This window comes from Lynx rufus, unplaced genomic scaffold, assembly GCF_022079265.1.
Source record: "Lynx rufus isolate CCGP_SWC_20201006 ecotype Redwood Valley unplaced genomic scaffold, mLynRuf1.p SCAF_15, whole genome shotgun sequence".
In the NCBI taxonomy this organism is placed as follows: domain Eukaryota; kingdom Metazoa; phylum Chordata; class Mammalia; order Carnivora; family Felidae; genus Lynx; species Lynx rufus.
The window spans coordinates 45312818-45340149 of NW_025814829.1; the positions used below are offsets into that span (position 1 = coordinate 45312818).

The following is a 27332-nucleotide window of genomic DNA, read 5'->3' on the forward strand; positions in this document are numbered from 1 at the left end:
GGGACAGTCCCAGGTGAAATAAGGACTGGCTGTTTTTCCAGCCCGACCATAATGAAGGTTGGCTCTAACTCTTCCTGGCATTGCTGGAGTTTACACTATTCATTGCAATGGCCTTCTGGCTGCCAGAACCTCTTTACTGCCCAGTGATCTACTCAGCCAATAGTGAATCATCAGAGACACACACAGACCTGTTCACCTCTCTGAATTAAAGACACACTGACTCAACCAGCCAAGAGGACTTTGTTCAGAGCAGAATGAAAATGGGGAAAACATCAGGCCAGAGAGTGCGAATCAAAACGCAAGTTCTTGAGATAGATGGAAAATGGTTATAATAATAATAAAGGGAACAAAATATCTCAAGCTATTCATTTGGTCAACAACTTCCCTGATCATTTTACCCCTTTTTTATTGCTCTCGGACGTAGGTGGGCATAACTGGAGTTGATGAGAACAGATGACTTTAGAAATTCTATTACAATGCACAGAGCATGCCATCATGTCCTGCCAACTCTCTGTACTTCAGCTGCACTCAACGTCAAAACCCTAACCTCAGAAGGAATCTTGCATTCTTATGGCTTACCATCATCAAGTGCATTAGTAATGGTACTTGCTTCAAGACACCTTGATATCACAAGGGGAAAAAAAGGAAAAATGATTGGTAGGTGACCTCTAGAAACAATCCTTGGCCTCAGGTGATCATTCGAGGGCCCATGAGATCTTTAGGGATCACCCTTGGCCTCCTTAGATCAGTCTGTATATTTATACCTACAACAAACTTATTTAGCACAAATGTATTGAGCACCTACCATGTTCTCGATGCAAGATTATACAAGTCAAACTGTGTGGGATTCTGGTTGTTTCATCTGTCAGATAAGGATAATACCCAACTCTCTGAGTGATAATTTAAAATACAATAAATTCAAAATACGTGCCTCAGTTCCTGACACAAAACCAAGGCTTAATAGTCATTCCTTCAATTATGGCAGTACAAAGACAAATCTTCCCTCAAGGAACTCATGGTATAGACTGTGATTGAAATCATGGTATAGATTGTGCCTGAAATCACCCAGTGTCCTGAAAATACTACAAACTGGATCTGAGCTACAGCTACTTGATCCTTCATGGGCTCTGTGAGCAGAACTGATTCAGAGCTAACCTTAATTCTCAGCATTCTGGGCTGAGAACCCCGTGGAGCTTTCTCCTACATGAATTCTAGATCCTAATTCTACCACCCTGTTTAGGTGTTAAATACAAAAAAACTGTGGAATATTTTATAATTTAAGTTTAATGGATTAGTGAGTCCATCAGGAAGGTGTTGTCAAGTGATGATGAACATGAATAATATCTCTGGCCTGGGACACTTCATAATTTGTAGGAAGGATTCTTAATTACTAGCTTTAAAAGAGAGAGAGAAAGTCAGAGAGAGTAATGTTTCCTGGCCTGAGATGGTGTTAGAGGCAGTTACTGTAAGAAACAGGCCATTGACCCCTATATTGAGTCCTCACAGACAGAGCAAGTGAGTCACAGGAATCACCTGTCAGAGAAAAATCACTACCATCAACTTGTCCTTCCTGGGGTCTTGAATGGAATTTTAATCTTTACTCCTACTTAATTGGCTTTGTCAAAAACAACTGCCATTGCCTTCTCTCTCTCTCTCTTTTTAATTTTTCAGGTTGTATTTTAAATTTCTTTTAATGTTTATTCATATTTTGAGAGACAGAGCATGAGTGGAGGAGGGGCAGAGAGAGAGGGAGACAGAATCAGAAGAAGGCTCCAGGCTCTGAACTGACAGCACAGAGCCCAATGCAGGGCTCGTAATCACAGACCGTGAGATCATGACCTGAGCTGAAGTCAGGTGCTCAATCGACTGAGCCACCCAGGAGCCCCATTCAGGTTGTATTTTAATGTAAGACCCAGTGTGTGAAATTACTTGGAAAGGGAAGTCTGATGGAGAAGTACGGATAAAAACTAGTAAGAGTATTGGTCATTCCAGGCATTGGGTTGGGGAGCAAGGGTGCCAGAGGTGATGACTGCGAAAAGAGCAATTTGACCACCAGGTAGAATGTCCCCACTTTGTCCATTACTGTACCCAAGGCCTCATTTGTGTTTGTACATGAGCCCATTACATTCTGCCCAATATTGGGCTTGTCACCTTCTACTACAATGAATGCTTGTTGAGTTTAAAAAACAAAACAACTATTCAACCTGGAGACATCTCAGAAGATCCCATCAAGTAGCTTTCAGATCAATGACCTACCAGTTGTCCTCAATCTCAGAAGAATAGATTGATTCAGTTATTAGCATATTCACGAAGTGAGAGTTTCCCCTCATGAATATATTAATGATGTCTCCTTCTCGTCTTTCAACAACTCCTTCTAGCTTAGGGATTTCTGTTCCCTTGTCATCCCACCTACATTCCTCCCACCTGATCCCCCTTTGCGGCATCTTTTATCTCTTTGCTGGTATCTCTATACCTGAAGGCAGAGTGTGTCTTTAGCATAGAGTGGGTAAGGATGTTATTATGCCTTTCTCAGGAAAACACGGAAAAGGAGAAAGTAAATAATGTTTACCTTAAGACAATGTACATGAATCTTCAATGCAGCTATAAGTTTATTTTACTTTTTGTATTCAATCTCTTGCAAGAGTATTTGCTAATAAGAGTATATTTCTCTAAGTTGAGTCTCACTTGAAGTGTTTTTCCATAGACTTCTATTATCTAAAGAAATTTGACAGTTCCAGGCAGTAACTTGACATCTTGAGAATTGAGCAAATATGCTCCCAAGAGCCACTCCTTTACCAAAAGAGGTATTAACAGAAATAGAGCAATAAAAGTCTTCCAGGAACGTATGCTTAGCATGTGCCTTTGTGATGACAGTCAGGAAGCATTTTCATTGAGTGAACTGGCTCTCAGTACATATTCCTGTATATACATGGTCTTTTCTGGGAATGGTCATAAAGTCTCAAAGTGTCTACTAGTTTATTTCTCTCTTCCAAGAGAAGCAACTTCACACCATTTTTTAATGCTTTGCAAAAACCATCTGCTTAGATTGAACTAACTCTATTATGTTGGCCATAATTGAGTGAATCAGGAATTAGTGTGTTATTTGAAAACCACCCAGTAAAAATGTTCCATATTGGATTATGACCCATTGGCCTGACTAGATCATCTCTGTTTAGAGAAGGTGAAGATGGAAGAGGTGAATTAAATAGAATTTCTAGAGCCACTTCTCATACCAGCAGAGCCAGTTACATTCTTACGCTAACCTCCATTACTTGAAGTCACTAGGACACCTGATAGCACTAAATTCAAACAACCCTCACAATTAAGTCATTTTTTCAAAAAGCTCTAAAAATTGCCTAATATGAGTAAGTCACTATAATGGAGTATGGTAGATATCATCACTGATGATTTTCAGGGATCCCTGACACCTGGTGTTCACACCCTTATATAATCCCCTCCCTTTGAGTATTGATTGGGCTTCATGACTGATTTCTAATAAATAGAATAGAGACAGAAGTGATGGGACATATTTCCAAAGTTAGGCTATAAAAAGTCTGAAGCTTTCATCTTGAGTTTTCTTTCAACTCATCTGCTCTAAGGAAAGCCACGTAGTGAACAGCCTTATAGAGGGACCCACATATGAGGAACTGATACCTCTTGCCAACAGCCACATGAATGAGCTTAGAACTAGATGTAGTCAAGTGTCAAATGACTATAGCCCAGTCTGATATCTTGATTGTAGCCTCCTGAAAGACTCTGAGCCAGAACCACCCGCTAGGCCACTCCCTAATTTCTGACCCTCAGAAACTGTGAAACAACAAAGGTTTGTCGTTTTAAGCTTCTATGTTTTGGACTAATTTGTTAGTCAACAATAGATATCATCTGCAGGGATATATTTATACGCGGGTTGGCAAACCAGAGCCTGTGGGCCACTGGGTGTTTTTGTAAATGAAGGTTAATTGGAACACAGTCGTAGCCATTCATTGACACTTTGCCTGCGACTGATTTCACACTGTAATAATAGTGTTGAGTGGTCGAGACAGAGACTGTATGGTCTGCAAAAGCTAAACTATTTACTATTTGCCTTTTGTAGAAAAAAACCTGCTAATCCCAGGACTTATAAAATGAATTTGATTTGAAATGACCAGACAATACCGATTTGGAAGTGGAACCCCAAGAAATGATCTAATTTCTTCTTTCGAAGACTAAGTAACTACCGTAAGACACAGGTGGTCTGCCTAGCATCATATAAGCAATAGCAAAGTTGAACAAGAGATCCAAGTTTCCTAGCTCCCATTCCAGTGGTCCCTTCAATACACCATAATACCCTCCCTAAAATTAGCCACTATTTCAAAATAGCATATTGTTTTATCATGAGTTTTCTCTGTTACTTTATAAATCACTACAGGTCCCACTGCATAATTTCCTAACAGCACAGTAGCATTCACTAATGTGTCTCAAAGTCTTGGCAGATGACCTTATTACTTGATACATTTAAGCTAATTCAAATGCATATGAAAAAGGAAAAGGACAGATTATAGAAAGACTCACAGAAAATTCAGTTTAATTTCGTTACAGTTGACCCTTGAAATAACATGAGATTGAACTGCACGGTTCCATTTACATGCAGATTTTTTCGATAAATACATTGCAATACTGGAAAGGTATTTTCTCTTCCTTTTGATTTTCTTAATAACATTTTCTTTTCTCTAGCTTGTTTATTTTAAGAATACAGTGTCTAATACATATAACTTACCAAATGTGTGTTAATTGACTTATTGGTAAGATTTCCACTCAACAGTAAGCTATCAGTAGTTAAGTTTTTGAAGAGTCAAAAGTTACATAGATTTTCAACAGGGGGGTGGTACCCTTAATTCCCAAGATGTTCAAGGATCAGCTATATTTTTATTCTTCCCAAGAGATTGTACAGTTGAAAGTGGTAAGCTAATGATATATATTTACTGTTGAAAATCTCCTGCTGGATTTATGTATAAAATCCTTTCATGAGAGAAAGCAAATGAGCACCACCAATTTGACCTCCTGTGTCCATAGGTCCACTGATAACCAAATACAGCATTCCGAATCCTTTTTAAAACCATGCTTCAGGAACTTACCAGCTAACTTATTCACTTAAAGTTGGCACCTAGGTCAAAACTCATGTACCTTCTCTGACACAGATAACAAAACTGTCACCTCTATACAGAAAATGTTGATCAGGGCACCTGGGTGGCTCAGTTGGTTAAGCATCCGACTCAAGCTCAGGTCATGATCTCGCGGTTCGTGGGTTTGAGTCCCGTGTTGGGCTCTGTGCTGACAGCTCGGAGCCTGGAGCCTGCTTCAGATTCTGTGTCTCCCTCTCTCTCTGCCCCTCTTCCACTTAGGCTCTGTCTCTCTCTGTCTCTCAAAAATTTATATTAAAAAAAATTTTTTTTAAAGAAAACGTTGATCTAAGTTAGTTTAAAACTTCTTTTTAAGACAATTAATGACAAAGAGAACTTAACTACCATCTATTTAATGCTAAGACAGCTACAAGACACACATGTGAAGGACAGAGCTATTGGTACAATGTACATGAGGGAGGATATGTGACCGTGGTCTTAATGTACATCAGGGTCCAGGTTAACAGCTACTTTCTCCATAAACCTTTCCCTGATATACAACCATATGTCCTGGCTTACCTGGACAGTCCCAGGTGGTTTCTCTTATCCTGCCTTAATTATTAGTATACAAAGAAGGTATTTGTTGAATTAATGAATGCCTGAGATCAGAAATCTCTAATAGCCAAAACTATCCCTTATTCACCTCAGTAAATCTCACAGAGAAACAGTACTTAGATACTCAGGTATGATGTAGTACATCATGCATACTTTACGAATACTGTTTGAATAAATGAATAAATACATGAATGCTTATGATAAAATTTCTTGATTTCAGTGTTCAACTTTAGTCAGTATGTTCTTCACAACATTATAGATGGGTATACTGACAAAAGTTCACTTACTGAAATACCAATTAATTTATACCAAACAGCACAGCATGGGCCCCAAGGCAGAATTCTTTCTTATTTCCTGCACATTTGAGTGGTTGACTGAAATATGGTGAAATAGCCTTGTTAGGTTATTTGGGTGTGGTTAATAATAAACATGGGTCAACAGCGGCCCATCTCTGAAGATAGGGCATGGATCTGATGATATCTGAGGGTCCAGGTCACTCGTCTTGAAAAGTTGTTTTGGCAAAATAGGTCTCACAGTATGAACCATAAGCAGAGGCCACCAAATAGAGTCTATAGGATCCAAGGAGTACAAGGTTTCACTTGATACTAAAATATCTCAAGTTCCAAAATGGAGGAACTAAAGATAAGAGTCTACATAAGCTAGTACTCGTTGGCATCAGAAATATCTTGGGATTGTCTGTCATGACACAACTCATCCACAGTTCTTAAATTCTAGTTTGTGACCTAGCTCACTGCAAACATCGTTTTCACTGCTCAAAAACCGTTATTTTTAAGTCTTAACCATCCATGAAAGGAAGAACAAGGAAAGCAGTTCAGATCTTCAGACAAGTCATCATAACCAATAAGATGTTCTCGCTAAGAAGGGTTGCCTCTTCAGTATCCCATGGAGTTTACTTTGACTTGAAGTCTCTTCCACACTCCTGTGGAGTATACTCAGTGAACCCAACCATTGTCTTAAAACCCCATTTAGATACAATGTGAAGGGTTCTAGATGCCTGAGGAGGACCTTGCATGAAACTCAACAGAAAAAAAATTAAGAAATGCAATCTCAAAGGATTGATTTCATTTCTGGCCAGCCTCTGAAGTTTTCATACGTAGTAATGGAGCTCATTCGATAGGCTTCTGACCTAACACCAGCTCCCACTGTAGGACAGACAGTCTATGGCCCAGTTAATAGAGCTTCCATACCTCCAGGGAAATGGCTAAGGTAGACCCTCCACGTGGCAACTGAATATCTGCTCTCCATTTGACTCTCATTAAAACTTGATAAATTAAGAATTTCAAGAAAATTACAAAGAAAAGGACAAGGTGCCTCTCTACCCTAGCTGTTTCCTTCCTCCACTCGTCCTCTCTTTTCCTTCACCATCAACCTCTTTATCTCCCTTAACCTCCTTCCTTGTCCCCCACCCTGGGTTGAGTTAATGATTTATTCACTCTTCAAAGCAGAAGAATGCTGCCTGTTCTGGAAAAATGATAGGGATTTCTTAGCCCATCCATCGTTGGAATTTTCCTTTATTTCCCAACCTCTTCTATAGCAACTGCAATGAGGCATGGGAACATGGTTCTTTTTGTTCTTTTAAACTTGGGACTTACATGCTGCTCTCAATGCCAACTGCAAAGAAAGAAGCTGCTTGGTCACCAAGCCAGCAGGCTCCCGGGGCACCCAGCCATGGACACCACAGGGTCAGCCCATTCTAATTTCCTGAGAGTCACATTACCCATAGTGACGGGCAGCTCTGGGCTTTATTCTTATTCTGAACTTTACTTCACATCTTCTTTTGATCATCCTTCTTATTTTTCTCCTCAGTGTCATCTACTTTATTAATGATTTTATTTTTTTTAATGTTTACTTTTGAGAGACAGCATGAGTGGGGAAGGGGCGGGGGCGGGGCAGAGACAGATGATCAGAAGAGGGCTGTGTGCTGACAGCAGAGAGCCCCAATGAGGGGCTCAGACTCAAGGACTATGAGATCATGACCTGAGCTGAAGTCAGACACTTAACCAACTGAGCCACCCAGGTGCCCCTATTAATGATTTTACTTTATGAAACCAATAGACCTGAGAAACACATGGCCACCTAGGCAAGGAGTCTACTTAAGAATCTGTGATCTCAAATTTCTTCTTCTGAACTCCAAAATATAGTTTACAGGTTATGGAGTGAAGCAGAGGTATAGAATGAAATGGGAAAGTGAAATGAAGAGTCCTCTGCCTTCTGCCTAGCAGCTTGAGTAGTTAGGTGCAGTTGAAGAAACAACTGGGAGTAAGACAACCTCCCCTTGGGTTATTCAATCAATCAATTGGTTTTGTGACTTAAGGCAAGCTTCCTTATCCGTAACGTAACATAATGTAATGTAACATAACGTAAGTTGAACTAAATGACCTCCAAGATCGTTATGAGGTCCCATGACTCTGAATCCAAGTAGGCTCACATGTCTTTCATAATCTACCTTGGTTGCTCCCCTTACAAATTCACAGCAGCTGTTTTCAGAGTCACTTTCTTTCACAACAATTCATGAAAGAAGGAGATGGGGGAGACTCCTAAGTCTCCTTCCCACTTCCGCAGATGAAGACTGAAAAGAAGCTACTATGAACAATCCCCACCTTTCTCAAGCCCCTAGTTGTCAGCAATCCCCTCCATTTCCTCCTTCATCATCAAGAAGATCAATGCTACCGGGAAAAAAAGGCCTCAAACCCTTTCTTCTTGCCAAAAACTCAGGTGTCTGTATCCACTCCACTGCCTTCCCTCCAGTCTCAGAGGATGTGTCCTTTCTTCAGTTCATATCTGCCACTGTAAGCCGGGCTCTGAATCTTTCCTCTCCTACCTTCACAGAGGGCTACTTACCCTCTTTCCTGTTCTTCAAAATTGTTCCAGGATAAAATTAGTCCAACCATTCTCTAAAAGACGGAAACTGAGGTCATAAAATTACCTTTACTTGTGCTGAAGAGCAGTCGCAGGACTGATTCTTCAAGAAAGTATTAGATTTTTGCAGAAGGGCATTTCCTGGGAAGGCTGCTGATCACACGACACAGTTTTCTCTATATGTGGTGCCCAGGAGACATTTCTGTCCAGTATGGTTACCTGCCAGTTGTTCTCTTGAGCGGCTGTTTGTTTTCATCATATAAGTACAGTGAGCCATGTAGCCTATACTTTGTTACTTCTTGTACCAATTCTGGGAAGTTCAGAGCTAAATCTGTGCTCTAACTCTAGCATTCTAATATATGCACTCATACTAAAAATTCACCGCTGACTTTAACTTTTGTAATCTGTCCTCATTTTCTCTTTTTTTATCCACATGTTTCTTATTTTAAATTGTTGTATCATATGAAAATATAAATTACACATTAAATCCTATCTGCAGAAAGACCTGGTATAACTAACACCTAAACAAAAAGATAAACATTTCTTCCAGAGACCTCTTATTTAGAAATATGAATGCAAAATGCATAAGGATTTCTCTTGCCATGGAAGAAATAAAGTCTAAATGTATAAGGAAGCAAAACTAAGAAAAGTACTTGAATAAACGTTAGAAAAGAATTCTTTAGATTTGAGTTTTAGAGCTGACCATCATAAATTCTTGAAATCAGGTGATCCACATAAATTAAACACATAAATACGCTGTGACAACTCCCCCAAGAACTCTGAAGACAGGATAGACCACTATGGCACAGGCCATCTTCACTATGTGCCCTTTTCAAAACTACCTGTGATGGTACAAAAAAGCGGGGGGGGGGGGAATGTGATTTTATCTATTTGCTGACCAAGGATCTACGATCATGCAGGAAGGTCCCTGAATGGCAAAATTAGAGATGATGATTTTTTCCCCATTATATTAAAACCTATGGAAGAGGCATAGACCAGACTACTGAAGAGTCAGATATAATTACAAAATGTATTTACCTGAAAGTATTATGTTCCACATGAAGTCAATCTGAATAAAATTGCCCTCCTAATATTAGACAGGGTGCCCCATAATGCTGCCCTATTTTCACAGTTAATGGTGAGGACATTGAACAAATGGCAATTACTATTATAGTTATTGTCCTAAATCTCCTTATACTGTATGACAGATGCCAATTCTCTGTTGACCTTAATCCCCTGCCTAATATACTCTCCCTTCTGGTCTCTATTACCCATCTTTCGAGAACAACTTCAAATCCCATCTCTCCACCCTCCAATGAGTCCTTCCGGTTGGGAGGAGCTGAATATACAAATGATTCTTAGAATGATTTTTCTGGTGAGGGTGTACAGAGTTAGTGTTGGGGCTAAAGAGGAGGAAGACCAAAAGTAGAAAGACAAATTGGGTTAGTTACAGTAGCAACTCAGACTCAGGGGGCCAAAGATTATTAACGACAGCACTTGGCTTTGTTCGACTCAGGATTGCAATTCTATTCATGTATGTCTGTCTCTCCCACCTGAACTCTTTGAAGACAAGGATCATATCCCTTGTGCCCATTACTGTGTATAAAACATAGTAGTCATCCCATAAATATTTGTTAGAAACTGAATGAATTAATGAATAAGTAGACAAATGAACAGAATAAGCGAGAGGCAAAAGAAGACACTGTGACTTTTTAAACATTTCTTCATACTGGCTCCTTGATCAAGTAGGAGACATTACAAATCCGTACTTGATGATGAACAGGCTATTTTACCATCTTGCTCATCACCACTCTCCCCCCAAACTTTGGATGTGTTCCAGGTTGTTGATGTTCCTCATAAAACCTGCTGCCCAGAACTGAGCACAGGCTCCAGACAGAGCCTGATCAGAACTGTGTCTAGAGGGAGCATCTTTTCCAGCCATCAAGCGCTCTATCCCTTTTTAACGGAGTCCAAAATTGTTGGCATACTTTTCATGGCCACATCACACTTCTGCCTCATATGAAGCTTATGCTCATGATTATTTTCACATTGATTGCCGCAAACACAAGTATACACCAGCTTGGTTTATGCGGGGTTTTTTATATCCTAAAATCTAAATTCGTCCCTGTAAATGTTCATGATGTATTGAGCCCAGCATTTACTACTTTAACTTTTTACTTGAAATAATTTTCAATCCCTAACTCTGTCATCGACCTAAATGCTATGACCCCACCTCCAGCTTTGTAGCATTCATTCTGTAGGTAATTCTTAGTACCTACTAAGTACTAAACACAGATGGTAGACAGAGGCCTTCCTGAACATAAATCTTGTTGAAAGCATAGTAGAGAAAGATGCTCCTTGTGCTCAGCTTTGCATTTTTTGTACTTAGGTGAGAGAGAAGTCTAGGAGAGGAGTATGGATCAGGGTGATTAATGTCTTATGCTTTCTGTTTCACGATGACTTCTTTTTCTGTATAAGGCATGACCTTGCCCCTGTAAGTTCCACACTGAGATGAATGATTCTTTCACATCTCTTTTTCAGTCTTCTGCCCAGTATCTCCTTGGGGATTTCCACTATCTCTTCAAACTCACTGCTGAACCCAATGCAATGTCTCACCAAACAGGAGGTATTTTTAATTCACAAAGCACTTTCAACAGGTAGTATCTCATTTAAACTTCACACTATCCCTCTGAGGTAGACAGGACAATTAGGCACATCTCCATACCTTCTCCATTGATATCATTCCACTGCTCAAGGCCTCCTGCAACTTCCCACCTCATCAAAAGTAAAAGCTAAAATCCACACAATGGCCTAACAGGCCAGGTGACCTGTCTCCATCAACTAATCTCTGCTTAACTGATCCTACTCCAGCCATGGTAGCTCATTGCTGTTTCCCTCCATCTGAAATAATCTTCCAGATTCTATGTGGCTCACTCCATACTTAACTTGCGCTGTCTGTTCAAATATCATCTTTTCAGTAAGACCTTTCCTGGATACCTGTTATCCTGTTTCCATAGCAAACATTCTCTGTTACCTTTATTCTGCTGAATCTCTCTCCACAGCACTTATCATTTGGCATATCAGGTATTCACTTGTTATTTGTAGACTGTCTTCTCACACTCAACTATAAGCTCCAGGAGGGAGGGGATTTTTTTCCTTCACCACAATATCCACAGTGCCCAAGACAGTGCCTGGGCTAGACTAGGTGCTCAATTAACATTTGCTGAGTATCAACAATATGAATATGAATATAAATGAACAGATGCTTAAATTATGTGACTAGGCTAGAGCTAGGGCTAAAACCCTAGCTCAGTTTTGCTCATTTCTAGTTTCTTATTTCTTTCCACTATGCCACAATAATTTCCATAATCTTTTTCAACCCGTTATCCTTGCCTGTGTAGACTACTACAGGAGCTTAGAGACTCACATTCCTGCCTCCAATCTCCCTGGATCATAACACTGATTCTGTATGTTACTTCCAGGTTAGTTTTCTGGAAAATTACTTCCATTTCTGATATAACGAAATATCTGAAAACAACTACAACTTCTTCATAAAATGCAAAAATAGATTTTAAATGAATTACAAAGCTAAAAGGAAATTAAGTTATCTTCAGAGTCAACATATAAAGCAAAATAAGAATCTACAAAAGTAAACATTCTCTGAAGCCACTGGGTTCTCTGAGGCTCTGCCCATTCTTAATGCCTTTGAATTTCAGTTTGATGACCTTGTGAAAATCTTGGACAGGAAACAAAATTTAAGGTTTAGTCAAGGTGGGGAGTTTTATGGAAGAACCCCACACAAAGCCAAAATTCTCCAGGATTGTACCATCAGTAAAACAGAGTGCAAAAAAAAAAAAAAAAAAAAAAAATCAAAGCCCACTTCGTCAAGGGAGACAGCAAGGAAACTTACATTGCCTGATCTTGACTGGATATGGATGCTGAAAATCTCCCCTGGGAAGTCACCATAGTCAAACGTCACAGGTTTGCACCTCAAATTCATAATACTCTATGGTCTTAAAAAACCTCATGCCAATCATAGAAATTTAGTTTTGTGTTAGTAGTGCCCCAGACAATTGGTAGAAGTAAAAAAGAACAAGACAGATAAAGTTTTAAGGAACATAGGCTCCCAATAAAAAAATTACAAACACAGGGGCACCTGGGTGGCTCCATTGGTTAAGCATCTGACTCTTGATTTTGGTTCGGGTCATGATATCACAGTTCGTGGATTCAAGCCCCCCACTGGGCTCTGTGCTGATAGTGCAAAGCCTGCTTGGGATTCTCTCCCTCTCCCTCTGTGCCCCTCCCCTGCTCTCTCGCTCTCTCTCTGTCTCAAAATAAATAAATAAACCTAAAAAATTCATAAACACAAAGGAAACAAGGCACCATGAACAAGAGCCAGCAGAAATAACAATCAGGCTAGCTGATATAAAATATAGAAGTATGCTTAATATGTTTTTAATTAAATATCTTATTTTGAGGTAATTGCATATTCACATGTACTTGTAAGAAACACTACAGTGTAATACTAACCACCTGTCATCCAGTTCCTCCCAATGATGACATCTTACAAAACTGTAGTACAATATCACAACCAGGATATTGGCATTGGTACAATCCACCAATCTTGTCCAGATTTCCCCACTTTTACTCACACTAATTTATGGGTGTGTTTAGTTTAATGCAATTTTATCACAGGTATAAATTCATGTATCTGTCACTTTAATAGGTTTTTAAAAAATAAAAGAGAATATCCAAAGTATGAATAAGTAACAGAAACTGATTCCTAAAATGACTAGTCAGATATGAAAAAGAACTAAATAGAACTTACAAAGATAAAAAGCATACTAATAAAAATTAAAAATTTATTGGTAGGTTCTGAAAGCAAGTTAGCAAAACCTGAAGAAAGGGCCAATGGGGCAATAAATCAAAAATAGTTGCTAAACATGCAACATAGAGAGGCAAAGATGAACAATTGAAGAAGATGTTAAGGTGTAAGCCAATCTGACAATAAATTATATTTTAATAAATAAATAAATAAGTAAAAACAAAAAAAGAGATGTTAAAAGACATGAGTGAAAAAGAGTAATATATAATTCATAGAAAATCCAGAAGGAGATAATAGAAAAATTATTAAAAGGATGTATTTGAAGAAACATGACTAATAATTTTCCATAAATGATGCTGGCATGAGTGCTTAAATTCAGAAATGATAATAAATCTCAAATGCAATAATAAAGAAAAATCTACATCAAATAACAGTGAAACATATCACAGTGCAGAACACTGAAGGCAAAGAAATGATCTCAGGAAGATATGGTATGTGTCTATATATAGAGAGAGAGGTCCCAGATATATGTATATATACATATACACATAGTGGAATATTACAAAGCCATCAAAAAGAATGAAATCTTACCATTTGCAATGACATGGATGGAGCCACGATGTATAATGCTAAGTGAAATAAGTCAGAGAAAGACAAATACATTATGATTTCACTCATGTGGAATTTAAGAAACAAAACAGATGAACATGGGGGAAAGGAAGAAAAAGTAATAAAATAAAATAAAATAAAAATAAAATAAAATAAAATAAAATAAAATAAAATAAGAGAGGCAAACCATAAGAGACTCTTAACTATAGAGAACAAACTGGGTTGCTGGAGGGGAGGTGGGGCGGAGGGATGGGCTAAATGGGTGATGGGTATTAAGGAGAGCGCTTGTTGTGATGAGCACTGGGTGTTATATGTAAGTGATGAATTACTTAATTCTACTCCTGAAACCAATACTACACTACATGCTAACTACCTTAAATTTAAATAAAATCTTGGGGCAAGGGGAAGAACATCCTAAGAGAAAAGGTAGAATAAATGTAAAGGAATGACAATTGAATAGCTAACTTTTCAACAGCAGTAATGGAAACCAGGAGACTCTGGTATAATAGCTTGGTGAGAGAAAACACATAGCCAATCTAAAATTACATACTTAGCAAAGCTATCTTTTAAGAAGTTTGGTAAAATAAACGTATTTTCATAGAAATAAAAATTAAGAAAGCATATGACTAGCAAACATTTAATAAAGGAAATCCCAAAAACTGTCTCTCAGGGATGAGCCAAATGATCTCAGAAGGAAGATCTAAAATTCAAGAAGGATGGTAGCTATTAAAACAGATATATATTAAATGAGATGTTCATCTATCTATTGACCAGCTGATCAATGGATTAATAGATATCTCTATACACAACACGGGGCTCCCAATTGCTCACTGTTCAAATCCTTTAGCCCATCTAAGGGCTTCCCAGTATCTTTTCCAATTGTCTCTCTTTCTTACTCTTCCCTAGGAAATTTCCCCTCCTTTCAAGACGTTCTTTTTATAGTGTTCAAAACAGGTTTGCATATGACTATCTGTACACTGGTTCATATTTTTTTCCTTTGCCTTACAAACTCTTTCTCCTGCAGCTTACTAATCATGTTTTAAAGGATCCACCTCTTATATAACATCCTTCCTAAGAATAAGTACACAGTCATTTCCGTTTCCTTTCCCTCATCTTTTCAAGTACACATTCTCCCAGACAATCACTATATAATTAAAATAAACAAATGTTTATTATACACTCACTATGAGCTACATACCTTGCTAGGCATGTAAGACCCATTCCTGACACGCAATACAGAATGGTGGTTAATAACATAGACTCTGAAGTCAGAGTTCAATCCCTGTTCTGCCACTGCATAATGATAGTTATTTATCTAAATTTCAGTTTTCTTTATATAAAATGGAGGTAATAAAAATATCGACTACTTGGGGAACTATTGTGAGCACTGAATAAGATAATTCATACAAAGTGCTTTGTTCATTTGTGTGACAGATAGATGATTGATAGATAGATGACAGACATATATCACAGTAAGATATGTACATGCTACTATGAACTAGGTAGTTTACCTGGATTATCCTGACAAATTAAGTTTTGAATTCTAAATCACAAAATCCCGGAAATAAAATTGGCATTAAACTTCTGTGGGAGTTACATTACTAGGAATACCAAGGTCTAAGATCTAAGGAAAAGGACAGTGCCAGAAATGACTGCAGGCATTTCATCTCCGAGAAGACAAAAAACTAGCTCGCTCTACCCAGATTGTTGGCACCAGTTGGGAATGGACTGCTATCTTAGAACCCCGCTGTCCTGCTCTTTTGCCCACAAATTGCTTGAACTCAAGGCTGGCCAGGAACCTATGACTGCTGGCCTCCAATGTAAAGATGAGTTGGGCTAATTCACACTGACGGCTTCCAGCATTTGAACCAAGATACTGCAAAAGACCGAGGCCAAGGGGCAATGGGATATGAATCCGAAGAGTTAATGAGATAAAGCAGAAGCCAAGACAAGCTGAGTTTAGTTTTAAACTAAAGCTATAAGGGTACGGGAATTCTTAATAATCTAGCAAACTGCTAACAAGACATGAATGTTGCAAATGCACTAAGATTTAGAGAATCCTGCAGCCTCTACTCCTGAAACTGCCCCATCTCTGGGAGCCTTCGAGCTCCACTTCCAGCCCATATGCAATTGTATAACAAATCTTTATTTTTTATTTTTATTTTTTAGTTTACTTGGGTGAGCCTCTCTTACAACCACAAAAGCCCAACTAAAATGTTTGGCAAGAATCTTGGCTAATCTGTGACATCATTTCAAACAGGCTTTATCTGATGGGAAGGCCCTGAACAGTGCTCCCCCCACCCTTTATTTAGAAAAGTGTAAACAGAGGGTGACTGCTATATCCCTTGTGAGGAATCTGTTCTTTATCTCAATCACTGTCTCCTGGCTAATATCTCAATCATCTTACTTCCTGCCTATTGTAGTTGACTTTTTCTCCGATCATCAAAATTTACTCCATGTTTCATACTTTCAGAGCCATCTGGGAGCTCTGCTAGTCAAGTAATGAGATAATGAATAAAATGGCTTACAGCCTTTCCCTCCTCAGCTAACATTTTCACACTTTCATGGGTATCTTTAGTTATTTTTACTTACTTCTGAATATGGCAATTCTACCAAAGTAATGAGACCAGTAAAAAGGATTATTCAACTGTGTACTCTGAATAACGTTTTTTCAACACAGAGTAGCATACTCTATTGTGCCCAAAGCCTTGCCCGACACTGTCATTTCCCCCATGTCATTGATTTTTGATTTATATACTTGCTAATTCATTTTAAAAACACCAACTGAGTACTTTCTGTGTTACAAGAAGTATGAACAAAGAGCCTAAGTCTTGTGCAAGAGAGGCAACAATGGGTAATTACAACATAGTATGATCAGTATGTACCTGGACAGGGGTTGGCAAACTTTTTCTGTAAAGGGCCAAATAGTAAATATTTTTTATTTTCTGGGCCACATAGTCTGTTGTAACTACACAACTCTGCCACATGAAAGCAGCCATGAACAACAGTAAACAACCAGATGGGGCTGCATTCTGAAAAAATCTCATTTACAGAAATAGGCGATAGACTAATTTGGCCCACAGGCCATAGTTTGGCAACTACCATTCCAAGGTAAGAACATTCTATCCAACAGTTATTTATTGAACACTCTTTGTCTAGTCCTTTTGCTATTCTATGTGCTAGGGTGAAACAGTAACCCAAACATACAAAAACCTCTTCTCTAATGGAACATAGAGAAGTGGGGAAGATGGACATTAATCAAAACTATATATATATATGCGTATCCACATATATATACATACATACATATATATACATACATAAATATACATACATGTATATACACATATATATATATGAGTGTGCTTATTTATATATAAATATATATACACATATATTTATCACTAATACACACACATACATATGTATATATATATGTGTGTGTATATATATATGTATATATAAATATGCTAGTGATAAAATCTAAAAAAAGAAATAAAATGAGAAAGACATCATGAGGAGTCAGAAGAGTGTGTGAAATTTTAGATGAGGTCAATGGGGTAGACTGCCTAGAAGGTGACTTTGAAAAAAGACTGGAAGGAAATAGGAAAACTAGCCATGTAGAGATCTAGAGAAAGAATGTTCTAGCAGAGTGAAAAGCCACTGAATAGCTCACGTGGTAGGAGTCTGTCTGTCAAGTCTAGGGAAATTAGAAAGCCTGTGTGGCTGGAATACAGTAAACAAGGGGAGCATGGTAGGCGATGAGGCCACAGAAGTAGCTAGCGACAGATCAGATAGGGCGCTGTAAGTCACAGGAGTGCTACTGGCTTGGACTCTGAATGAGCTGGGAAGCTGCTGGAGAATTCTAGGCAGGGGAATGTCTTGATCTGAGTTATACTAATAGGATTACTCTGGCTACTATGTTAAAAACAGACTGGGGGTGGGGGCGCCTGGGCGGCTCAGCTGGTTAAGCATCCAACTCCTAATTTTAACTCAGGTCACGATCTCACGGTTCATGAGATCGAGCCCCATGTCAGGCTCCGCGATGACAGTGTGGAACTTGCTTGGGATTCTCTCTCTCTCTCTCTCTCTCTCTCTCTCTCTCTGCCCCTCCCCCACTTGTGCATGCATGCTCTCAAAATAAATAAATAAATAAATAAATAAATAAATAAATAAATAAATATTTTTAAAAAAACAGACTGGGATGGAGAAGCACGAAAAACATGGGTGAGACCAGTTAGGAGGCTACTGTAATAATACAGGTGAGAGACAATGGGGTCAGAGCAGAGTGGTGGCAGTAGGCGGAATGAGAAGTGGTACAAACGACACAGCTCATTGCTATCTGAGGACAAAGGAATGGTCTCAAGAAGGAAGAAGTGAGATCTTAACTGAGACTTGAAGGATAAGTAGGCATCATCCAAGTGTCAAGCGAAGGAGCCCGATCCCTGTCTGCAGACAGCTCCTGATGAGAAGTGAGAGGCACACTGGGGTTCAGGGAATTAATGAGTGAGAAGCTTCCTCCAGGGAGTGACACCCGATGAAACACATCCTCAGAAAAACCTCTGATGCTATCTGCTCCACCCTCTCCCCAACCTACCGCTCTGGGTCAAGGGGGAAGACCCACCAACAAGATTTAACTTTCCTCCAGTTACTAAAGTAACATCCAAACAGGGTTCCCAGAGAAACAGAGAAAGAAAACACATTTGTTGTACGTGTGCAGCCGTCTTTCAGATTCCTGGGCATAAATTCTAGGAAGGGATCCCTAAGTGAAATCATCTGAGACAGACTGGCATCTGACCACGTACCAGGGCCAGCGCCCCAACTCCTAGGAAAATGCCCAAGTATCTTGAACAACTGAAGGTGGTTGCAGACTAGGGTCTCTCCTAAAAATTTTCTAAGAGGAAATATTTTTAACCCAGACATACCACATGGCTCTCTCACAAGTCTGTCTATTTGGCTAGGAAATAACCACAAAAACGAGAAAAACAACCTCTCCTCACTTACCTGGGGAGAAAAGTTCACTGAGCCAGGTGAACAGAAAAACGATGGATTCCAGTTACCCTACAACAGGGTACCAGGTGGGACTATGGAGAAAGTGGCCCATAGGAGAACAAACAGGAGACATTTCTATTTGTCGGCAGACTTTTTAAGTTGACCTGTAAAGCTGTTTTCTTGTTTCCTCCCTCCTATTCTCTTTGCTGGGAGTTGGAGTGGGAGAAGGTGAGACTCACCTCTTGAGAGCTTACACTGCTTTTGCATTTCGAAGGGGAGGGATTGAGAGGTTTCCTTGTTTTGTTTTAAACTTTCTCCTCCATTTCTTTTCTCTCTGTCCTCTTCTACCCCTTATGCTTATTTTCCGTGTGTGTGTGTGTGTGTGTGTGTGTGTGTGTGTGTGTGTGTGTTTGGCTCCAGGGAACTTTGAATCCCAACTTCAAAAGAAACCTATAATGAAGCCTGGCTGACGTTTAACAGACCCGCCACTGCAGGGGCCCAGCCCAACCACTCCTCTGGCTCCCCAGCCACAGAGGGTGAGTGAACAGAGCACGGCTAATCCTGAGTATCCAAGTCTGTGCAGCGGCACCGATTCCTCCACCTGTTCCCTCTGATGGCACATGCATCTGCCCTCCTGTCCCCAGACACAAACTCTACCGTGTCCAAGGGCAGACGCCACGCTCGGCCGCGCCTGCAGGGCACCTCCCGGCCCACCCTCCCGAGGACCTTACAGAGGGAGGTGTGCCATGTTCTAGCACTGCCACGTGCAGCAGTTCTGCTCAAACCCCCCCAAGTGCCAAAACTCAGGGAATGAGGCAGAAAAGAGACAGTGAGTCACCAACACACAGAGACCTCAGCCCACCGCAGGCTTCTGCAAACAAACGCACAGCAGCCTGTTTTCTGCTTCAAAGCATGGTCAGGCGATGGGTGATTGCTCCCTTAAACTCTGCACAGCCATTTGTTTTTCTTTGTTTTTATTTTAGTTTATTTTTCTCCCCATGATAATGGTATCATGAGATCTGACACACGGAATCCAAAATGGAGAGGCAAGCACGTTGTTGCACCCTTGACTGGATACTAAGCTCAATTCTGAAATGTAAAGGAGAGAGAGGGCAGGGGATGGAATGGGGGTTCAGCAGCAAAGAGCCTTTCATCTCTGAGACATAATTTTAGAGAGGAAAATAACAGAAACAAGTCATGACCAAAAAGAAGCTGAAGCTTGCAAAGGTCAGGGAAGCTCGAGTTTCCCTTAAGGCATAGAGATTCCCTTGGCTTGGCTTCCGAGGACACACCACAGGGAGTGGCCCATGACATTTGTGATTTTATTAGGTGGGCTCTCCACCCCCTTTCTTCCCTCAGCTCTTGTAGACGCTCTCCCAGGGTGGCTACTATGTACAAAGAGACATCTGGCCTGTGTAGCCTTCCTTACCCATTAGCCAAGTTCCTCTATCTTGATAATCTGTTCAGCTGGCTGGGTTCATATCTCCTTCTGACCAGCCCAAGTCTGATAAATACCCTCCCTTTGATAGGCCCATCTGGGTTACAGATGTTTGGATGCTGGATTCCTCAGGCTCTCTGCTCCTCTCAGAGCCTTTGGGAGAGGAACTCCTTTGGGCTAGATTTCTTGCTGAGGGTGGGGAAAGGGAGAACATTGAGTAGGACTTGAAAAATGAGGAGGATTGTTCATATGCCAATCATTGTCCATGCATGTTAGTAATCTATCTGTAGGTGTGTCCTCCACTATAGCATCTGTTGAAATTGGACCCCTTCAAAGTCACAGTATAATGGAGTTGTGAGCTTGAGCTCTGTGACTTAATTGTAATAATAGGACGCTATATATGAGTAATTTAGAGACAACCACTAACTCAACCAAGTCACAGACTCTTGTAGAAATCCAGAGCTCTATGTCCCTATGAACCTGAAGTCCTTTCAAATGACCCAAGCAATATTTCTAACAGGAAAGCAGTCTGCACCCCATATTCTGCTTTTTTTTTTAAGTTTTATTTATTTCTTTTGAGAGAGACAGAGATAGCATGAGTGAAGAAGGGGCAGAGAGAGAGGGAGAGGGAGAATCCCAAGCAGGCTCCACACTGCCTGAGCAGAGCCCAATGCAGGGCTCAAACCCACGAAACTGCAAGATCATGACCTGAGCTGAAATCAAGAGTCAGATGCTTAACAGACTGAGCCACCCAGGCGCCCCTCCATATTCTGCTTTTAGTGCCTTGGCCTGCTTTTAATTTTGATAAATTAAATCCAGGGAATTTTGACAAAATTACTAAAACTCTCCACTAAGTTGTTAGCACCTACTCTTTATGTATTCTTTATATTTGTTCCTCTGCTTAGCTCATTGTGTCTGGCACATCACAGGACCTTGATTAATTGTTTTTCAAAATATGGCTCTTTCCAATAAGAGTCATTAAAGACACTCAATATTTTTAATAATAAAATTCAGCATAAGGAATACAAGGCAGAGGATAGAGGGAAGAAAAGTCTTTATGTGAAATAAACATAAGGGAGTTGGAAAAGAGAAGTTCTCCTCTCCACTATGCAGATTTCTTCCTCCAAAAGAAGAAATTCAGAGCTAATTATCCTTTTTTAGATCATGATAAGTAAAGATCCAAAAGTGTGGTTCCTATTGTGAACAAGCACTAGACATTTGAGGAAATCTACCAGCATGAAAGACAGATATAAACTAGGGGGGGGGGGAGCAGATAAAAGTTGACTACCATGAATCAGATAGAGTGCACGGGGAAAAAAGAATCACAATAAATCTTATTTTCAGCCTCAAAAAAAATTGCATCCTTAAAATAAAAATGGATTAAAATAGAAAGTCAAAAGAATAAGAAGGTCTTAAAAATATGATTGCTAAAATAAAAAATTCAACAGAAGAGCTGGAAGATAAACTAAAGGAAATCTCCAAAAAAAAAAAGAACAAAAGAACAGTTACAACATATGAGAGAAAAAAGACAGAGAATAGATTCAGAAGATTCATCCTCAGGAGTTTCAAGGGGGGAAAAAAGAGGACAGAGGAAACCGAATAAAGCAGTATCAATGTAATAATTTGACAAAATTTGCCAGAGGTAAGGGCCTAAGTGCCCAGATCAAAAAGACCACTGAGCGCTCAACTGAAGAAAAATTGTTTAAAATACCATAAAATCCCTCAAGTGACAAGGCTAAGATTCTAAACAACTTTTAAAAGGAAACAACAATTCCACCTCTAAAAAGACACACCATTATGAAAAGAGAAACAAGAGGCAGCTAATGAATTTTTTTTCAAAAACCTGAGAGGAAAGGTTTTCTGACCCAAAATTTTACCCCAAGGCAAACCTATTGATTTTGTGTAAAGGCAAAACGAAAACACTTCAAGAAATGTTTTTCAGAAAAAAGTTACCTAAAACATTCTTTCTTAGAAAGTTACTTAAGGATATTTTCCAGGAAAAGAAGATTGTAAGTTAAATGTCTGGTAAGGTAAGGTAATTGGGACATGGTGGCTCCAATCCAAAAAGCAGCAAAGAGCATTTCTGAGATGACAACTGTGTAGCAGACTTAGATAACTGGTAAAGATTGGAAGAGAGAGAAAAATAGAATAACCTAGAAGGAAGAGCTCCAGAAGAGTGTAAAAAAAAACAAAAAACAAAAAACATTATATAGATTAGTTGATAAGATAATTGAGACTATCAAAAATGATGGAAGGGTCACCTGGGTAGCTCAGTTGGTGAAGCGTCCAAATCTCGGTTTCCACTCAGGTCATGATCTGATGGTTTGTGGGTTCGAGCCCTGCATCGGTTTTTGAGCTGACTGCGTGGAGCCTGCTTGGGATTTTCTCTCTCTCCCTCTCTCTCTGCCCCTGACCTGCTCACTCACTCTCATTCTCTCTCACACAATAAATAAATAAACTTAAAAAATATTTTTAAAAATGATGGAAGGAAGAAAGGGAAAAAAAAGAGAGACTCAACAGGTAGGGTGGCGGCGGGGGGAGGGGGGGTTGGGGAAGGAAGCTATGCCAGAAAGGAAATATAATAATAGAATCATAGTTTGTTCTACAGCAAAAGAAAGAAAGAAAGAAAGAAAGAAAGAAAGAAAGAAAGAAAGAAAGAAAAGAAAAGAAAGAAAAGAGATAAAAAGAAAGAAATCATAGCCATGATGTTGTAAATATATATAACTGATTCAACTAAAGATAGTAAAAGAACTATATTGGAAATATGGAGGGGAGAAGAAGGAGACAATATAAGAGTCAAAGTCTCCTCTTTATCATAAGAGAAAGCTAATGCACAATGTTTAAAGCCAATGAATCAAGTAATATAAATACAATATTTGGAGGTACAGAGGTAAGTACCAAAAGAGACAGGTAAAATAATCAAATATGGGAGCAAGGCTAGAGGGGAGAGAAAGATGGGAAAAATTAGGCAGGGGGCTGTCATCCCTATGTTTTCTAGTACAATTTGGTTTTGTATCCATGAGCATGTATTACTTTGATTTAAATATTTTTAACTATCAAAAAGGCACAAACAGTTCCTTTTATTCCACAAAGTGAATTTTGCATGTCGGGATAAGGAGGTCTGAAACATGTCTGGGTCTAGAGCTAGAAAGAGATCAGTTGCCATGGCAACTCTGCAGCAGTAAGAGGAATACGTTATAAACACCTAGTTAAGGGTAGTGGCTGTAGGTGTTCAGAGACATAAAGGGACACTCAAGAATGACGTCCGGTACCTGGAATAACGCTCTCAGTCATGACAGTGGGTTGCTGTAATCAGTGAGTGAGGAGGAAAAATGAGAACAAGCCAGATTTCTCCGTCTCTCCAGAGAGTTGGAAACCACTGTCATTAGTGAGGTTTAGCTTCTGCTTAAGGTTATCAAAATCTAAAAACCAAACCCAAACAGAATCTTTCTTATGTGAGTATTTCTGGGAATGTGATCAATTCCCCTTATTATTACTATATAAATAAAGGCTTCCCATCTGTCAGGTCTAATTATGACAATAATAACTAATGTTAGATTAGGACAGTTTTTTAACACTGAAAACTTCAGTCACCAAAGCACTTCTCTATCCCTGATTTCATCTGACTCACCAAATAGCCCGAGGATATAGGTAAGGCAAAGTATCACTGCAATCATGCTCTTTTTTATGGACAAGACATCGGAGTTTCAGAAAGTGACTTGCACAGTTTATATAGCTAGCGGAGCAAGGGCTCTAGAATTCAACTGTGTCCCGATTCTGAATTTTATACTCAATATTTGATATCACATGCCTCAACTACAAGCCGACCTACTAATCGGTGTTAACTGACTGCCCCCACACAGGGCTACCATGAATTACTCTGCAAATCGTGGCCAACAAACACAAAGGCAGCCATTCAGGTATTGGGTGGGAGCTGAGACCCACTCTTCCCACCTTTCACCAACACTACACCCTAGTTCAGATGTGAGCCTTTTCATAATTTGTACAAAGGTACCAGTTATGTAATGAGGAAGCCCTGCCCACATACACCAATTAACAAGTTTACCACCTCCCTCCCTCCTTTCTTACCTCCCTGTAACACTCACCAACCCCTGCATTGACCATCAAATGGAAATCCTCATATTGACTTCTGTCTCACAACAGAAGATACATCAAATCCATTAATTCATTAAAATAAACATGAGACAAACAACTGTATGTCAGGGCTGTTCTAGGCACGAGGTCTGTAGTGGTTAACAAGGGCCCTGATCTCACGGAGCTGATATTTCAAGCAAAGGAGAGACAAACTAACATAAGAAAAACATAAGAAGGGATGAGTGTGACATACAGAATTAAATTAGTCGATATAATAGTGACTGAACAGCTTACTTAAATGAGGGGAAATCAGGAAAGTCCTCTCCAGGAGGTGCCATTTAAGTCGATATTGAAATGACAAGAGAAAATCCACCCAAGGAAGATCAGGGGAAAGAGGATTCCAAGAAAATGAAAAGCCCTGGGGTGAAAACAAGCTTGATCCATTCAGCAGGCACGGGAGAGAGTCAGGGTGGCTGTGCAGTGAGGATGGTGAGTGTGGCTGGGGGAAGAAGCTAGGCGAGTAGGCAGGGGTCAGGTTGTAGCAGAGCCCGTGAGCCAGGTGGGGAATCCGGATCCTATTCTAAGTAGAGTGGGGACAAAGAAATTAAGAAGGGGAGTAATGGGTTCCGATCCACCTTTCACAAAGGCTCTTTCTGGATGTTGTGTGGGGAATGGAATCTGATGGGGAACAGAGGAAGACTGTGGTCGCCTTAAGGAGACGTGGCGTTGGTTGTGGGGTGTCTTATGGCCCTGAGGCTGCTCAACTGTTCAAGCTGCACCAGAGACTACACGCACATGAGACCTCTTCCCGGATCTCTGTTACTGTCTTGGGAGCCTAAGACTACAGGAAGAACGATCGTGGATGGTTGGTGCTGACTGGTGTCTACCGAAGTTTACCTTATTCACTCTCTGCAGATCCCCTCGCTTCCTCGGGTAGACTAAGTTGTTTGGCTTTCCTGCGCCTCAAACAGCTGGTGTGTACACCTTTGGGCACACTTTACACCATGCACATGTCGTCTGCTCCACAGAAAACGAGTTCTGGGAGGGCTGTCGGTTGTCCTCGCCATCCCTGTGTCCCTAATTACCTGACACCTAGTACTTCGCAAAAACGCAATCATTAACGTCCGGTGGGATGTGTAATGCGAGAAATGCATCCCATGAGCAGGACACCCCAAGCCCCAGTCCCTTACCTCTTGGGTGAGTCGGGGTCAAAGCAGGTCTTGTGCACATCGGCCACCTCGGGGTCGCAGCAGTCCCCGTCGTCAAAGTCGTTCAGCATGTTGTTGCACTCCACGTGGCAGAGCCCGTCCCTGCGGTTCCAGGAGTAGCACCGGCCATGTAGGCGGCAGTCGCCCCCGTCATAGCCTGTGAGTGGGTGCTCACACTCAGGGTCACAGTGGTCATTGCCAATCTTGCTGGGCTCGCAGTTCACAAGCACAACCCGGTGGCGCAGGGTGGAGTTGTGGACCTGGTGGACGCTCAGCTGCCAGCTGATGTTGTAGCGGCTGAAGGCATGGTTCAGCGCCTTGTGCTGCCGGCTGATCTGCTCCTCGCTCACGGTGGGGTTCAGGCCCTCATCGTCACAGATGTTTACCACTCGGTAGCGGATCACCTTCTCTCCCTGGAGGGGCCGGTGCCCGTTGTAGTGGGAGATCAGTTCCACGTTGTCACAAGCCGTCCGTCCACAGAGTGGGGGCTTCAGAGGTGACACAATCTCAGGCTCAGGCTCAAAGCCATGCAGAACCTCACGCCGTGGGAACTCCCCATCTCTAAAGGGGGCCCACTGTTCTTCCAAGGGCTCAAAACTGGCTGTCAGGATGAGGGAGGCCAATTCTTCCACTCCAGCTGGACGCTGAGGACTGTGCCGGAGATGGCTTTGCGGGAGGGCGGTCGACCAGAAGACCAGGGTGCCCAGGTGTCCACGAAAATAGCGGCCGTCCTCAGAGCTATCCCCCCCCAGAAGCAAAGAGCGACAGGATGCCATGAAGGGGCTGTTCAGGGGACCAGATTGCTCTGGGCTACTGGCCACCCGAGTGCCATCCACATACAGAGCCATACGATGTCCGTCATAGGTGGCTGCCACGTGTGTCCATGTGCCTGGTTGGTAGCGACTGTTGCCAGTCACAATGGTGGCTTTCTTCACACGGTCGGTGCGAAGGGAGAAGAAGAAGCGAGCGTCTCGCCTTCCTATGTCCTTCCCTGAGCGGATCCCTAGGGCCCAGCCCTTGTCACTGACAGTGTGGGAGCAGTTATCAAACACACCTGGGAAAGAAGGAAGAATCGAGGGGAGAAATACCAGATACAAAGGGGATGGAGAAAGGGAGAAGAAAACCCATATAAATAGCAAGAATGTAGGTTTTTAGGGGGAAAAAAATAAGTGATACAGATTCCCCACCTGAGATGCCTATCTAGTAACCCAGAGCAGGCCACTCTGGCAACTTCGTTCCCCAGAAGGAATCTGACTTGAGATTTGATCCAATTTAACTCATTCTGGTATTTTTCAGTCATCAGAATAGAAGCGAAAAAGACGATGTCTAATGCAAGTGATAAATGTGCTCTAGAATTTGTCACAAATGTTCCTCGTGCTGAGTCCACATCTTCCCCCCACTTCCCCAGAAGCCACAGGGTGGGGGCAGTCACAGTTTCTAGGAAATATGGTCATCTCCCACTCCCTCAAAAGGTCCTTTGTTCTCATTTGAATACTGAAATGATGATTCTCACAGGGGACAGGAAGGAGTTGGTGAACCGGGAAGTCTCTCAGAGAACACTGTAACAGACA

The 27332-nt window shown here is 40.8% G+C and overlaps 1 protein-coding gene across 1 annotated transcript in view; it reads right to left on the bottom strand.

Annotated features, from left to right (window-relative positions):
• PAPPA2 (pappalysin 2) overlaps positions 1-27332 on the bottom strand; it is a 267658-nt gene that overhangs the window by 205774 nt on the left and 34552 nt on the right. Inside the window, exon 2 of the mRNA XM_047077368.1 lies at positions 25744-26815. Within this exon, the coding sequence (XP_046933324.1) occupies positions 25744-26815 (1072 nt within the window). The remainder of the gene's footprint in view (positions 1-25743; positions 26816-27332) is intronic.